General features: G+C 29.0%; 2 protein-coding genes across 2 annotated transcripts in view; one reads left to right on the plus strand and one right to left on the minus strand.

Moving 5' to 3' along the window:
- Positions 1-7,027: 7,027 nt before the first annotated feature.
- Positions 7,028-7,833, minus strand: LOC111640776 (histone H2B). The gene has a single exon (XM_023386835.1). It carries the CDS (start codon positions 7,676-7,678, stop codon positions 7,304-7,306), a length of 375 nt encoding a protein of 124 aa, XP_023242603.1. The 5' UTR covers positions 7,679-7,833; the 3' UTR covers positions 7,028-7,303.
- Positions 7,834-9,155: 1,322 nt separating this feature from the next.
- The window catches only part of LOC111640771 (GPI transamidase component PIG-S-like), a 66,692-nt gene continuing 57,543 nt past the window's right edge, over positions 9,156-18,304 (plus strand). The window contains exons 1-2 of the mRNA XM_023386827.1: positions 9,156-9,288; positions 11,705-11,779. Of these exons, the coding sequence (XP_023242595.1) occupies positions 11,734-11,779 (46 nt within the window). The 5' untranslated portion in view covers positions 9,156-9,288; positions 11,705-11,733. The remainder of the gene's footprint in view (positions 9,289-11,704; positions 11,780-18,304) is intronic.

Raw genomic sequence — 18,304 nt, forward strand, 5'->3', positions numbered from 1 at the left:
AGACTACCAAATGAATTAACTCAAGTAAGCAAACTCTGTCATTGTATGTCAGAGGTTGCCTGTTTGCTTTTAATGCAACCATCATATTATGATAGTTGCATTTAAAGCAATATAAGAACATAATTCTCAATATTAAGTGGAAATAGTAAAACTATTAAGTAAAAATAATGTCTGTTTACTGGACTTTTCTCTTACTTTGAAGACTTAAGTTATTATTGTCAGTCAGTGACATTAGTTTACAATGTCGTTATTTTTATCAGTTTATAATAAAAATGATAATAAAAAAATGTCAAAATAGGTGTAATCTAATTTACTCTTTCAATTCTAAGTAAGTTTCTAAAGGCAAAATTACTGTATTTTTGTCTTTAGAATATGGAATTATTACCATAATCTTATTAAGATTTTGGTTATGACAGATTATGATATTATCAATACAGAAAAGTTTTTTTGACGTTTCTACTTTCTAGATAATGTCTTCAGAAAGTCGAGATTATGACATTTATTTGCTTAATGATTTTCAGGATGAGATGGAATTCCATCTTGTTTCGAGCTATCACTTATTCAGACATCTATGTTAATAATTTTAAAGCCACATTTGATTACAATATGTATAACTTAAATAATTAGAATTGAGAATAATTTGAACAAATCATTAGTTCATTAGTTTACCATTTTTCATTAATAGAAGAAAATATTGGTAACTCAAATATGTTAGGTATAATTTTAGAAATTGCATATTTTAATGAAATTATAATATCTAGGATACTTTATTTTTATAAAAATTATATTTTTATACAATTTTAAAACAAGTTTTTAGGAATTAAAAATTGGCTTTAATTTTTAATTTCAAAAATGTTTTCAACTTTGATAAATAATGTGAGAGCAATATTGTATTTTTCATCTTGTAAAGTGCACTTTTTATACCTAAAATTTATCTGGAAATTACGATGCATCCTGTAAGCTGATTCGTCATATATTGTGAAGATTATTATTTTTTCCTGCAAAAATTGATTTGAAAAACAATGTGTTTAATTAATACAAAGGTTCATCTTATGAAGCAAAAATACAATAATGATTAAAATAGTAATAGAAGACATAAAAGGATTGGTGTTTAGGCCTATTTTATTTATTATTTTTAATATTTAGGCCTATTAATTTATTACAAATGGATAGGCCTATTTTATTTATTATTTTTAATAAATAAAATAGGCCTATCCATTTGTTCATTCATTCATTCACTTCTCAGGTTAATTATATTTTCTACTGTTAGAAATTTTCACTTCATTTTGGTTTCAACGAGTTCATTTATCACAACATTTAAGATTTTTCTTAAGTATTGTGATAAATTAATTAAATTATTTTAAATGATAAAGTTAATATAGATATTACTTTATTATAAAATTAATAATGTTTAAATTGGAATAAAAAATTGAGTAATCTAGTTTCAAAAGGTTCAGGAGAATGAAAAAAAAAAAACAGACTAGCTCATTTGTACTCAAAATTAGCATAGTTTTATATTGTTAAATCAAGATTGTTATTTACTACAAATTTGGAGAGTTTAATGTTATAAGATTGAATGCAATAAGACTAATATTATAGGTAATTTGTTTTGTCAGAATAATATACATTATTACATCAATTTGATTCATTTTAAACTTCCCATTACAAAAAATACAGAAATGATGCAAGTTTGTGTAAAAGTATATCTTATGCTAACAAAATGAATGCATCTCTTATGATTTATAGCATCATGTAATGATCAAAAGAAGCATTTCACTTCAAACACACAAAAATAAATTGTAATGAAAAGATAATTTCAGAATTGCTTTCAATGTGTTGATATAAATTTAAGTTTCAAGTGCATTAATTTAAAATACTTTCTTAATGTATCAATATATTAAGATCTATTTGTTCATTTCTCAGGTTAATTATATTTTCTGCTTCATTCATTCATTTTCATTTCATTTCATTAAATTTATTAACATAACTTTTGTTATATGCCTGATATCGCATAGCATAATCAGGTGTTACGTACAGAAATTACACATTAACAATAATTACATTGCAGAACAGTCATATGTATCAGTTGTACAGTGAATGGAGAGGGAATAGATAAATGTAATAAAATTAACAAAAGTAACGTACAAATGACAGTATTTAAAATACAAAATATTAATTATATATAATTGCTGCCAGAGCAACTTTTACAATTAAAATATAACATGTAGTACAGCAGAATTGAACATAATTAATTGCAGTTAATATAAAACCTGTAACACCGGTATCGTACACAAAAAGAGATTTGAAAAGAAAATATTAAAAGATATGTTCAGGATATAATGTTATCGTAGTTGGTTAAACACCTATGTAACAATAAATGCTATAAATATCACAACGGTATTACAATGGTACAATAAAAATTGCAATGAAATACAGTAGATAATCACAAGTATACATTACAAACACCACTAAAGTTTTGCATGCACAATATGAAAGAGCGAGATGATAGGAGAAAGTTACTCTTATGTCACAAAAGTTTTGCATGCATCACAGATAAAGTCACAAAAGTTTTGCATGCATCACAGATAAATACAAAGTAGAACAAAATAGCAGAAGGTAGGTTTTCTCCCAACCACTATAGCAGTGTAACGCAGATAACCATAACCGCAGAAAACCAGAGCCACAGATAATATTGAGCACATGCATATTTGAAGAGCATTTCTAACATGAGCCGGTGTGTAACACAGATAACCAAGGTATCCACTGACAACTTCATGTGGAAACTTCATGTGAGAACTCCATGCTAAATATGAAGACACAGCGTGTCTAACCACAGTGAAATCCTTAAAATAAAATGAAAGTCACTTCCAGCGCTACAAAGTGGTATTGGTGGATTACGGTTGTAGCCAAAATTAAATATATGTCAAATTACGATTTGACCACAAAAGATCTTCAGATTTAACAGTGACGACATAAAGCACATTAAATACACAATCGATTACAATGCAGAAGAATAAATAAACAGAGCGGGTAAGAAAATAAAGCCATACTAAAACATAGTAATACCAATGTAAATACACAATGGAGGCAGAACTCAAGATATAGTAGTGACCTGAAAATATTTTTCAATTAATTGAAAAAGTAGGTCATGAGTTTCCTTGTCAGAAGTGAGGTCATGAATTTCACAAGGCCAAGGACGATTATTACTATTCAGGAAAGTGCGCAAGTGATGCCTTTCAATTTCAGTCATGGGGCATTCAAAAATATAGTGATAGCTGCTATCATTAATTCCACATACAGGACAAAGTTTGCTATTATGTGACGTAAAGCGACTGAGATAAGAATTGAAACGGCCATGGCCAGTGTAGAATTGTACAGTATGATGAGTAACTAAGATCCAAGTATTATGCAAAAATTTTAAAATATTGGGGAAAAATTGCTTAGTAATAGATATGTTATCATCCCAATCACGTTGCCAGTCCATAAGCATATCTTGACAAAGTATCTCTTTCAGTACCTTTGTAGAGATCTTGTTGTAACTGACGACAATATTCTGGTCAACAGCAGCTGTCTTGGCTAGATGATCTGCTCGATCGTTACCCCGAACTTCACTATGTGAGCGTATCCATTTAAAGTAATAATCGTTATCAGAATCAACTAATATACGTTGAATATAAAAGGCCAGTGGATGATCAGATAATTTTTTAATTGCGTTAAGTGAGGAAAGAGAGTCAGTTATTATCATGATTTGAGTATTGTTAATAACCCGTTCACACCAAACAACCGCCTGCAAAATAGCATAAAGTTCAGCCTGGAATATACTACAAAGAGGGCCAAGTCGGAATGATTCACAGTAAATTTCTATTTCATTGCGGTAAACAACAAAACTGGCGCCAACATTATTTTCGTACTTAGAGCCATCAGTAAATATAGTAATGGCACAACTAGCAGGAGAAGTTTCAATGTACCTGTTGTTAGTATAAGGGCTTAAAGTATGTTGAAAGGGTATATTTTCTTCCCATGATTCCTCTATAAAATGCTCAGAATGAGAGGCAGGGGAATCTCCCCTTTTTATTTTGCAAAGTTTTGAATATTTTCTGCTGTTTGAAATTTTCACTTCATTTTGGTTTTCAACCAGCTAATTCTGACAAAGTTTTGAATATTTTCTGCTGTTTGAAATTTTCACTTCATTTTGGTTTCCAACCAGCTAATTCTGATAAAGTAGTTGTGTTACTAAACGATTCACAATTGTTGTGCCATTTTTTCATACCAAATGTCCTACAAATTTTTATAATGTGCTGCTGTAAGTTAACTTTATTTTTTATTTTGAAATTTATTTTTTAATTTATTACTTGCTGTAGGCTGGAAAGATGAATTATTCTTTTTATTATTGTTAATTTTTTTATTACATGATATTTAACAAACCCTAGAAATTCTATAATGTACAGTACCAGTCCTAATCAAAGTAAACCAATCCTAATTTAAGTAAAAGAACAATTGGAAAAGTACTGTTCTAACATATAGAGATTACCTTACGCTTATTCAATTTAATTGACAAAGATTTTTTGGTGTCTCCTCCAGGCCTATATGCTAAAATATCTTGTCTACAAGTATTTTCTTAATGTATGTTTCTCTGCTTATCTCAAAGGATAAGTGGGAAAGCAAATTATATAAATGATTTTCTTATTTTACAGTATGAAATTAATAGATAATTTAAAATTTGAAAATTTTAGAACAAAGCTCCTTCAAGGAACATATCAAAAAATATTCAAAGAATAAAGACATTTGTTAAAATAATTTTTAAAATAAATTACAGAACTGGAGATAGAACTTATAAATAAAAACACCACCTTAAATTCCTCACAAATTTTAATTGCTAGAATAATTTAAGATGTTGTTTGATTGTAAATTATTTTTAATTAATGTATTAAATAAATATTGTGTATAATATTGCACTCCCAGTAAAAACTGCTGGTAAAGCTATCATCATTTTGTGATTTGGTGTATTGATGTTCTTTTATTTATTTGACAAAGCATTATTATTACCCTTTATTTTTAAATTCTGGAATTTCAAGAGTGATCAAAAGACAAATTTTTACTATTTTTAAATCTTACATTTTGATTTTCTATTACTAAATTTTCAAATTAAAAAAGGCTAAAAAAGAAAAATTAAGAATATGACAGCTTTTGTTACTAAGATTATGTTTTAAGTAACTTAGATATCAAACATATTTCAATTAAAATATAGCTAGATTAATCTTTGAAAAATATCTAAAGTAGTTTTATAGCATATTTTTACAGAGAAAATTTATTTAATATTGAAGAAGATTCTACTATTTCTCTCAATATTTTCAAAGCAATTAATTTAAAATAAAATGACACTTTTTCAGTTTTTAGGTTATTGAATTAGATGTTCTTTACATATTAACCAGCATTTAGCAGTCGTCCATTAAATTACAATTTTTTAATTGTAATTACATTTTAATTTGTACATTCATAAAGGAATGATATTTTTGAATGTGATAATTTGCATTTACTAATAATAGTATATATCAAATTAAAATACATATCTTTCCATAACGTAACAAGATAATTTAATATACTGTATATATTAATTTGTATTCTTGAAAAAATATAGCAAAGTCAGCATACTTTTAACTCCTGAAGATAGTCTCAAAAACCAAGTAAAAATGTTTTTATGGTAATTAAACTGAAAATAATTTACCACTAAATAAATTTCAGTTTAATTCACAGTTCATCCATCATTTGAGCTTTTAGAAGTGAGAATATTATTTTTGAAAATTTTATTTATATTTCGTAAATAATTTTTGCATTTTAGCAAAAATCCAGTATTAGGCCTTGGATAAAATTTAAACAGTAAAAATTTTGAATATTAAAAAATTGACAAGTAAAATTAATTTTTGTTTGTAATAATCTTAGAATAAACTTTCAAAGTAATTAGGTATGCATTTTCAAGTTTGATTAGTTTTATTTAATGTGATAAAAAAAAAATTTTTTTCAAGCTTTGCAGTGGATCACAGATTACTATTACATAAAACTATAACTAAGAATAAACAAATATCTTAAAAATATAGGATGAACTGCAGTCTCTAGCAACATCCTATATTATCCCAGTATTTTAGAACAATAAGAACATGATAGTGAAAGCAGAATATTAAAATTGTATATATTAATGGAAAAATCCATATAAAACTGTTGAATGTAAAGAAGAATTAGATAACTCTATGTAGCTAAAATAATTTTTAAACAGGCAAAGCATCAAACTTGGTAACAGAATGATAGAAAAAGAAAAAAATAATAAACATTATTTAAACTTATATGTATATGAATTATATTTAAACTATAGCATGTCTCATTGTACAAGATTTTAAGATTGAAAAGCAGAATAGTTCTGCACGAATAATATACACTAATAAAATAATTTAAAATTCTTAATGTTTTATCTTCTGATAAAATTGGAGGTAATCCTGAAAGTATTACAATTTTGTTATTGAACTGTAAAGTACAGGATAACTATCACCTTCAACTATTTTTAAATGTTAGTTTAATACTAAATTAATAAGTTGGTTATCAAGTCCACATGTGAATTAAATCCATGAAGAAAATCATACAACTTTAAACATTATTGATTTAGTGATTAATATTTTTTGAAGAAATTGCTTATATAATTTAAAGAATTTGTAGATATTTGAGTAAATTTTTTCACGAATTAAAAAGTACATCAGCGAACTGTCACAAAATAATATAAAATGGTAAAGTTTAAATTCCAACAAAAATATTTTAAAATGTAAATGTCATTATTTTTCTCCCCACTTCAAAGTTGTAGATGTATTGGAAAATAAATTCTTTAGAAGTATTTTATAGCAGCTTATTCAATTTTAATAAATATTTGAGATGAATCTTGCTATATATTTTTCATAATTAACACTCTTAATATATCTTAATAAAATTGAAAACATTAATTGAAACTGTTCCATTAATAATAGAAATGAAAAGACATTTTGCATTCTAAAAGTCATTTATTTTTATAAAATAACTACACATTTAATGTGTGTGTGTGTATATATATATATATATATTAAAATTTTTTAAAAAAAGGACAACTTTACAAATACCACATACAACTTTCAATATAATAATTTGAGACAATTGCACTGTAGATTAATTTCACAAATATAAAATTCGAACATTTTTTTTGACTTACATTTAAAATGAGATCATATAAAAGACTACAGTTTACGAGAACTTTTTAACCCCAAAAAGGGGCCGTTAGTTTTCTGATTTATTTAGAGCTGGTATATTTAGTTACGGCTTTGGTACCTTCGGAGACTGCATGTTTGGCCAACTCTCCAGGAAGCAGGAGACGAACCGCTGTCTGGATTTCTCGACTTGTGATAGTCGATCGTTTATTGTAATGAGCCAGGCGTGAAGCTTCGGCTGCAATTCTTTCGAATATATCATTGACGAAACTGTTCATTATAGACATGGCTTTACTCGAAATACCAGTATCCGGATGAACTTGTTTTAAAACTTTGTAGATATAAATACTGAAACTCTCCTTCCTCCTCTTCCTTTTCTTCTTCTTATCTCCCGCGCGAACATTTTTCTGTGCTTTTCCTGCTTTCTTCACAGCTTTGCCGCTCGGTGCTGGTGGCATCTTGGCGAAAACAACGAGATACTTTCAAATTGATTCGTACAGAAATGGATGCTGCGGATCTTCGGCACTAGTCATACAACAACGCACGGATTCAATTGAAAACACAATGAAACAATATCGATTCGTTCGAGGAAACGTCTATTATTGGATAACGTCTAACCAATGAGAATATAGACATAGAATTTTAAATAACGTCTCCTATTGGTTAACGCGTAAGCCAATGAGAGCGCGGTTTGAGAATGTACAACTACCGCTATCATTGGTAGATGATTCACCAATCAAGATAAAAAAAATATTCGGGCGATGAACTATTGTAACAGCTTTAATCAATCGGCATGTTTTTGTCGACGTGTCAATTTTACAATTATTCAAACTTAATAAAATAATAACATATACAGTATATTTATACGCTGTAAAAGAATTAAAATCGACAATTCTATTAAGATAAATACATGGAAAATAAAAAATTATTACATTAAAACAATTTTATATAATCAAATTTTATTAATTTAAGTATAACGTGCGTCAAGAGAAGAATGGAATTAAATTCAGGAAAATAATGAAAATTCTACAATAATACAGTATTTACAATATTTTTCAATAAAATGGTGTAAAGTAAACATTAAAAATATCTTGTATGAAAGAAAGTTCAAATGAAGATAATCCTGCAATAAAAAGTAAATGATTATCTAATCCTAGAATGTGACAGAAGAAAATATTTACGCAATGATACGTAAATTATTATTTTTCATTATCGAATCTATTTTCAGTATGCGAAAACATTTTATTTTTTACATTCTAAGATTAATGGTGATTTAATTTGGTAAATTCCACAATATATTTGTGAGAATTGATAACTAGCATTCTCTATCAGCTTCCCTTAATTGATAGGTTGTGCGGGTCTCTTACATTTACGCAGTATTTTTATTTGTATATTACTCATCAGCCACTATTGTCTCGTCTTTATTTACTTTTTATCCTGACGCAGTGGCTTAATGCGCTCTTTCGGCAAAATCTAATAGACAACTAAATAAATTACAATAAATACAGAAAAATGACTACAATAAGTTACAAATTACAATATATAACAAAGAAACCAGCCGAATCCAATAGATAAATACAGTTTGTCACAGGTTAGATCGTATCGATCTTACAAGTTGCCATCATTTCGTGTTGTTCATCAAAATTTAGATACACTATTTCTTATAATAGAATATTATTATTATTATGTGCGAAGATTTATTTAATCTGTCATATTCTAAAAATGAATTTAAATTAATTTACGATAAAAAAATTAGATCTTAAAAAATACTATTACACGACTTTTAAGATACGTGGATTATTCGTCATTTTTATTTATAACTCTTAAACTAAAGAAATTCCGGTGTAATTTTATTTATTTTATTTTATTTTTCTGTTAAGAGAAGATAAATCGATTCTATCGGAGGTAATCGAAATATTCGATATTTTTATAAAACAGGAAGTAAAAGGCGCCATCTGGTAATGAAAATCGGTATTACGAAGGAAGTCGTCTGTACTAAGTGCTTTTTGGATGTATAAGTGACATGTGAAATCTTTTTTCCTACGACGTGTAATATTAAATAATTTCTGTAAGTTAAACTTTAACACCTTTTTATTAAAAGTGGAAGAATAAAGAGCTGGAATTTATATAATTTAAGTTATATTTGCTAATGATTTGATATTGCTACTAACTTTTGTATATGTTATGCATATAAGTTTGTTAAATCAATATAAACTTGTTTTTTTTAATTATTATTACCGTACTGTACTAATCTTTAGTACACGGAAAACTACTAGTTTTCCATTCGTTTCTGACTTTTGGAGGCTTAATAAGTCCCGAGTCCGTAGACTGGTATAAAAAATTAAAAAAGGTAAACAGGTTAACAAAGAAAATATAATTTTATTTTTATATAAATAAGTTTTCCGTGTACTAAAGATTAGTACAGTACGGTAATAATAATTAAAAAAATAGATTATCTGACTCCATCGATTCTTTTTAGAATATTTTTATATATAAACTTGTTTTTGAATACATAGAAATACAAATACACATACATAGACACAAGTGCAGGTGCGTGCATGCACACAACAAACACAAACAAACAAACATGTACATGGGCATATTTGTACACATGCACCATGTATACTGTGTACCCACCGGTGGCCGAGCGGTTCTGTTTCCCGAACGCCAGGAGTTCGGTGTGGGTTTGTGCCTAGCCGGGACGGGCTGGCCACGGGGAGTTTTCTGGGTTTTCTCCACGTCTGTAATGCCCGATAGGGGCCAGTTACTTTTAAAAAAAGACCTCCCGGAAGGTGTTCCCCTAGGCAGTCTGTTTGAAAACTATACTTTTTAAAATCAAAATATATTAACAGAATGTTTAGTTATTAACTAAAACAATTTTTCAGTTTTAATCTGCTTTCAGACTTAGGAAATACTATGTTGACTTTCAGAACAACTCTTTATTAAACACAACTTAGAAATTTCTTAAAAAGATTGAGGTATAATATAAGATTCTTTTGTCTTTTCTCAAAATGTATTTCAAACTATAAGTCCCTCGTCAATTGCTCTTATGTATGTTTATTACCATTGGTAATTTTTAGTTATGATGGTAATCAACATTATGGGCAAGGTTTTATTTGTTGTTTATTACAATTGAAGCTGATCCATCAATTGGGTCAGCTTCAATAAATTTAATAATTAGAACTAAATAAATTAACTATCTTGGAAGGTGGATTAAAGTCCTGCTCTAAATCAATAACTGCTGATTACTATACATATGTGTTAATATTATTATTTGATTGTTAGTATAATTTGGGTTTTGTTTTCCGTATACAGTACAATATTGTTAATCTGACATATATGGAGCCAGAACAATATCAGATTAAGATTACTGCATTATTGGAAGTAAGATGAATTCAGTATCACATAAATGAATTTGACAACATAGTCAATTGTTAATGATGCAACAAACATAACTTAGACTATTGATTAAAACACTTGATCAGGCTGCCATCATCTGTAATCAATATTTAGATTGATAGACTGTTGATAGATTTACCAAGTTTGAAGTGGAAAATCCAGTTCCTGCTAAGTTTTAGTAGGAAATTGAACCTAAGATGAAAAGTCTAGTAATCTAATATACTGCATAAGCTTGAATGTTCAAATTCAGAGTCGATATCATGCAACATTTAGGGGAAGGTATTCAAATTTAGTGCAAACTGGAGTTTGAAGTAGTGGGGAGTTTGTACATGTCAATGTCAACAATATCCAAGAGTCAACTGGTATCAGATTACTGGACTAGTGAATGACCAGATTATCAAGATTCTAATGTATGTATCATTTATTATATTTGTATAATATAATACAAGATTAATAATATTTAAAAAAAACAGAACTTTATAAAATGCATGACATAGCTAACATTACCAATAAATTTAACATAAGGTATATTAACATTAAGCTTGCTTATATAGCAAACTAATACAGTTGTGAAAAATCAAACTACTACACTCTACATAAATTTGATTTTATGTTAATTTTTGTTGGCTGGTGCACACTTAGAAAAAATCTTAAAAAATGCTGTTGTAGTTTCACACTTCCCAAGGCATTGATCAGCACTCTGTTAATAACATTATGCTACTTTTCTTTTTAATTATAAAGTGTTTGTTTGTACTGGCACATGTCTTAATTGTTTTATTTTGAACCTTAATCTTAATTTTTTGATTTTGAAGTACACTTTAATAAGTTTTTTCAGTTTATTAGATAAAAGTATTGAATATGTGGTCATCAAACATTTCTTTTCTGCCTTAGTCAAATTCAGTGCATGTAATTGTTAGTGCCACATAAGTACTTAATGAAATTCTGATTTTGATAAAATTTGACTTTTATCTAATTCTATGGAATATAATTCTTATGTAAATAAGAGATTGACTATATAATGCAAATTTAATTAGTAATATAGAATAATATTTAAATAATTAAATTATTACTTTATTTAAATATAGATTTGGAAAAAAATAAATGAGAACTCATAATGAGTAAAGAAGAACGACTTTATGAAGATGATAAAAACATTAGAGGTATGAATTTTTTAAAAATAAAATTTTGTTTTGAAATTAATTACAAATATTTATTTCCTTAATTCTAAAATGTATATTTTTGACATAAATGCCAACCTGATTCTACAGGATGTTTCACAATGTTTTGATGATTTCAAAGTTGAATAATTCACAAACTAATCACTAAATAAAGTTGAAAAGTTTACACGAGGTACAAAATTTATTCAATTTTACCTATGAAATACTACATCAGACAAATGACGACCATTCGTGGCTACATAAGACTCGAGGCGTTTCACCCAGCTTTTGAATACATTTTTTGTAACTGCTGGAGGAATTCTGGAAATTTCATCAAATTCGATCTCTTAATTGTTCTAAGCTTCTTGGTCGGTTGGAGTATACACTCACCTTCAAATAACTCCATAGGTAAAAGTCTGGAGGGGTTAAATCAGGTGAGTGAGGTGGCCATTTGAAACGAGTGCGTTTGGAAATTATGCGGTTGCCAAAAGCTTCACGGAGAATTTCAAAGGTCTTCTTGGCTGTGTGGCATGTTGCACCGTCTTGTTGGAACCAAGTTGACCGGAGACGTCTACAATGGCAAAGGGTAGGGATTAGGAATGTATTCAACATCTCTGTATGCCGGGCATTGTTTACAGTTCCTTCGAAAAAATATGGGTCGACGATGCCCCACAATGCCACATCTGCCCATATGGTTACTCGCTCGTCATGTAACGGCTTCTCTTCGATGGCCTTGGGATTATCACGTGTAGGAGCCCAGTAGTGATAATTTTGTTTATTCACTGCATTAGTTAAATGGAAGTGTGTCTCGTCAGTCATCAAAATTTTATCAGGATCAATTTCTTTATTCTCGATTTTATCAAGCATATTCTCAGGGAATCTTTTTCTTTTTGGATAATCTCTGGGGTCTAACTTTTGTGTAATTTGTAAGGATGATAACGCAGATCATACCATAATATGCGACAAGTGGATGCCGGCGAAATTTTCAGCGCTTGGGCACGTTTTCTTAAGGAATGATGAGGGCTTTTCTGTAAACTGCTATGCACATGTTTAATGTTCTCGGGAGTTTGTACGGTCTTCCTATGACAGGTTGATTTTCGATTTGATGCACTGGCAGTTTCACTGAAGTTTTTTACCCAATTCAATATTGTTCCACGAGCAGGAATTGGATATTGTGGCTGAATCTTAAAATGTTTACGAAATTCACATTGCATGTGCATGACAGATTCGCCGATGCGAAAATAGCACTCTACCGTGAACACATGATGTTGCTTCGACCAGTACGCCGTGATATTATGTAGTAACCTATATGAGATAGAAGTTGACAGTCTGCACTAAATAGAGGATGCCATCATTGCTATATCTGTTTTAATGCAAGTTATTCAACTTTGAAATCATCAAAACATTGTGAAACACCCTGTATTAGATAGGATGACCAGATTTTTTTTGGCAAATCTGGGGACGTATGTTAATCATCACTTTTTAGGATACATAGTAGCAGCTTACGTGTATAAGTACTGTCAAATGGGTTCTATACACATACATGACAGATCTAAACATTTTAATTTTGATTCAGCTCATTTGCTTCAATCATACAGCTCTTCTCCAATTAGGTTTATAGCTAAAACTTTTGGCACATTTTACCTATATTTTTTTATTTGGCTGCAATTTGAAAAAATTGTTATATCTAATTTCCCACTGTTGTCCAGCTGTCTGTCCTTCCTTAATCTTGAAAACAGAGTTAGATAGATGAAAGTTGAGACTAGATATGAAAAACTTATGGACAGAAGGGTCCGATTAACTATATATGAACTTCCTCTTTGGACTAGAAGTCATTATTTCAGTTCAAAATTTTCTCTCTTAACCTTTCAACAGTGGGATAGTCAGGTATGGTGCTATCCCAAAGTAATGGAGAATAAATGTGGGAAATTTTTAAAGTATTTTTCCATGCATTTTTTCTCATTACCGTTTCGGAAAAAGATTTTGTAAACAGTTATGTCTAGTAAAGAAAAGTCTTTTTTTATTGTTACATAATCCATTTTTTATATGAATTTTTTTTTGCAGTAGTTTTTGGTGATATCCCAAAAAGAATTTAATGGCTATATCCATCCCTCACCACTGCCACACGATTGCCCTGGACTGATATATCCGTCCCTCACTGTCGAGTGGTTAAAAAGAGTTAGATACCTGACTGACATGACTATTGCTAACAGGAAAAGTATGAAAGACACTACTAAAAAATTGAGAACACTATGACGAAATATTTCAGCCCCACATTGTGACAATGTCCCAATAAGTAATTGCTTGTTTTTGTTTTAAAATTTTACTCCTTTTTGGCTTTTCCTCAAAAATTTGGTTACTTCATAAAAAAGAATTACCTGCAATGCCGAAGACATTGGACATGTCCTCTGGCAGAAAAACTGTGACAGAAACAATATTACAGTAACCATAAGGAAGCAAAAAACAGGAGAAACAGGGTCAAGAGTTCATTTTGGGGGACAAAACCTGGGACACTTTCTTGCTGGAGACAGAAGGTCAAAAATGGGGGTTGTGGAAATCGGGGATGGATGGTCACCCTATATTAGATATGCTGAATGAATTGCTAGATTATTTATCAATGTGTAACAAGGCTAATTTTAACAATTAAATGGTGACCTAAGTGTCTACCTATAGATAAATTACTTTATTTCTAATCATTAAAATTACCCTTGTTACATCTTGATAAATAATCTGGCAGTTTGGTGTACATATTTTTCATATTTAACATAAATTTATATACAGAATTTCAGCTTTTATTTTGACTGAAATATTAAAATAAATAAACAAATATATTTATCTACAATCTTCAGTATTATTTTTATGCTCTTTGGACACATTGTTGTATTTATTTAATGTCAAAAGAAATATGTCAGATTGATACCTGCAGAAAGATAAGTTGTAATGTGGTAGTTATTATTTACACACAAACTGACTTTCTTGTATGTGTTTATTTATATAGATTAATAACACTACAGATGTTGAATTCAACTAACATTTTGACTCTATTTACCAGTTAAATGTTTTTAAAAAGATTAAATTATGATGCAACACTAAAGAAAAATATATTATTTATTCAAAAGAGCATGGAAATAGGGCTTCAGGTTATAAATAAATATATGCTTTCATTTATTTAGTGTTTCAATTAAAATAAAAATTACAAATGATTCTGTGTTGGATAAATTTATAGATTTGTGCTTTTATGGATTAAATAAATTCATTATTTTCAATTTTGTATTTATCTTACAGTCAAAGCGATCTTAGTATCAAAGAAATAATGCATATTAAGCATTGAAAATTCTAAAGAATAAAAGCATTAAAGACTAAAATAATAATTAATATTATTTAATATACATAAAGAAATATTAATGAATTAAAACATTAAAACTATGTTAATCATTAAAAATTAGGCAGATACTGTATGTCCAGAATAAATAAAATTTAATATGAAAAATATTCTCTTTTATAATTTTATATTAATGATGACATATTTGTTTATAAATTTGAAATATATTAGTTTCAAATTGTTTTAGATTATGCATTAAAACAAGTTTTAATGCAAAATTACATTCTGTAAATTTTTATTTCAGTAAGTTATGATTCCAAACTTGTTCTGTGAAGCCATTTTCTTTTCACAGGATGTTTGATATTACACATAGAAATTAACAATATATCAATAGATAATTTATAAATAAAATTGATTGCCATTAGATTTCTAATATTCATATTTTGTGACTGATGATGAATGTGCAAGTTCGCTGACCTGGTGGAGATTGGAGACTTAAAATCCCACTCCTCGGACACCAGTGTATGTTGTCCGATTTCCAGGGGGAATTGTTAATCCCGCATCAGGATGATCTAGGGTTGTTCGTGTGTGGGTGTGGCGGAGGAGACACGGATGACAAGAATCTCACAAAAACCCGTTTATTTTAAACATAAAAGTAAACTTACACTAAGGAACAAAAATGTTCTTTATACAATTTGAGGTACGAATTGTTGATGGTGTTTCTAATGTTGCTCGAAGGAAGGCCCCGGGGCAATGGCAGGTGTGGAGATTCGTCAGTCGGTGTCGGTGGTCTGAGTCTGTAGTCACAGGTTACAAGTTGGGCACAACTGACAGAAAACTGCTTTTTCGCATTGACTAACCATGTGCAGGTGCACAGTTTTCAGAAAGTGAATCTGTCCTTGAAGATCGGGGATTATATCAATCTCCATTGTTTGTTTTGCTTTCTTCTGATTGGCTCCACACCCCTTTTTTCTCGCTCCCCGATTGGTCTCTCGTCTGTCTCTAAGAGAAAGATGATTCTTGTTCGAGTCACCAGAAAGATCCGCTTCAAAGAATCTACTTAACATCATCCGTTACTCTGGATGCAAAATGTTGATGGAACTTTGAAACTTGCACTCATATTTTCCACCATTGTTGTCTAGTCTGTGACGTTTTTGAAATTTAACGACATGACACGATGTCCCTTTTCAAAATTTCTATGTTCTAATTATTTGTATATGAACGACTTGTCAAAGGTCCATCTCTACCAGAGGTCATTCGTTTACAATTATTAATCATTTATAATTATTGCGTTCTGTTTACATCAATAGAGTTTTTTTTCTCTCATTGCGATTTCATATGATTAGAACAACTAATTCGATCTTTGATTGGTTTTTAACAATAGACAATTTTTTTCCTAGTTTCGTTTTAATAAATTTCTAATAATAAATGTTTAATTTCAACTCATTTTTGGGACCTCACAAATGTAACCAGTAATGACCAGTTTTTTCATCATATGTTTTTCAAATATTCTTTTTTTTAAATTACCAATATTTAATTTTACTCTCATTTACAAGAAGTTTTAAAAATTGAATATGCTTATTTGATTATATTTACTTAATTAAATAGAATTAAATAGGTAATAATCTATCTATCTATATTTGGTTTATGGCATCTGACATCTCCAGGAACCCTCTCCATCTCTCTCTATCCATACACCATTCCTCTTTAATCCCTTTTTCACTACATGCTAACTTTACTCTGTCATATCAAGTTTGTCTGGGTCTTCCTCTCTTCCTTTTTTGCGAATTGTATTCCATTGACATTTTCGGGAGTCTCTCGTCACTCATTCTTTTCACACGTCCAAACCAAATAAGTTGTTTCCCCTTTATTTCTTCCAAAATCATCTCCTTCAATCCCATTAGGTCTTTGATCCTCTGATTAGTTATTCTTTCTCTTTTTGAGATTCTGCACAATCTTCTCAATGCATCTATTTCAACTGTTGTTACTTTTCTCTTCTCTTCCCCAGTCATTCTCCATGCCTTTGCCCCATAAAACAGAATGCTTTTAATCATAGCATTATATATATTTTTGTTTCTTGATCTAGTTATTTCTTCACTCCACCATATTCCATTTAATCTTTTAACTGCTCCCTTACCTTGTGCTAATCTGTATTAATTTCTAATGTATCTCTTCCATCTTGATGAATTTGTATTCCAAGATAATTGTAATGTTCACATCCTTCAATCTTTTTTTCTTCTTCCAGTTCCATGTCTGTTTTAGCCTCTCCTATGCTTAAATATTTTGTTTTACTCATGTTTATGCATAAACCTCCTTTAAAATATTCCTCTTTTATTTTTCTTGTCATGTATTCTAGATCATTAACCTCTGCCATTATCACCTCATCATTTGCAAATTGCAATATAAACATTTGCTTACTGTTAATATGTATTTCCATATTACATTTCCTTTTCCATATTTACAATACTCCTTCTATGTAGATTTTAAATAAAGTTAGTGAGATACGACATCCCTGTCTTAGTCCTTTTGATACCATAAATCCTTCTGATATTTTTTTCCAATTTTTATTTTTGCTATGGATCCTCTATATAACTTTTTAACTGCTTTAATAAGCATGTTATTAATATTTATCTCTTTTAATGTCTCCCATAATTTTGATGTTGGAACATTTAAGTAATAATTATAAGTTTAATAAAGTAAGACAAATATTTAAAATAATTATAATTATAAAATAATTATTTTAAATATTTGTCGTACTAAACAATGAAGTAAAATTTATTTTTTGAATAATAATTTAGAGATAGCTTTATAATCATAATATACATATTATTAAACTGTGAATATTAAATTAAGTCATCATCAACATAGTTTTACAGGTATGTGCTGCTTATAGATTTTCTGCTTAAAGATGGATTTACATATATGACAGATATCTCATAAGATTATAATGAGCTAAAAAATTCTTAGCTACCTACACCTTATTTATGTTTGGATTTATAAATACTTATCATTGTGTTACAGTTGTGTTACAAATAGCCTATTATTAGTAGACTATACTATATAAGGTTTGTCTAAGTATTAATACATTCTATGATGTAACCGAATCAAAACTAGAAACAAATTTAATGAGCAACACAACCATGAAATTCCAGCAGAATTCAATTTAACAAAACTAATGTTTTGTTAAATTGAATTCTGCATTTTGC

This window comes from Centruroides sculpturatus, unplaced genomic scaffold (assembly GCF_000671375.1).
Source record: "Centruroides sculpturatus isolate CEXI.00-Female unplaced genomic scaffold, Cexi_2.0 scaffold1469, whole genome shotgun sequence".
Classification (NCBI taxonomy): domain Eukaryota; kingdom Metazoa; phylum Arthropoda; class Arachnida; order Scorpiones; family Buthidae; genus Centruroides; species Centruroides sculpturatus.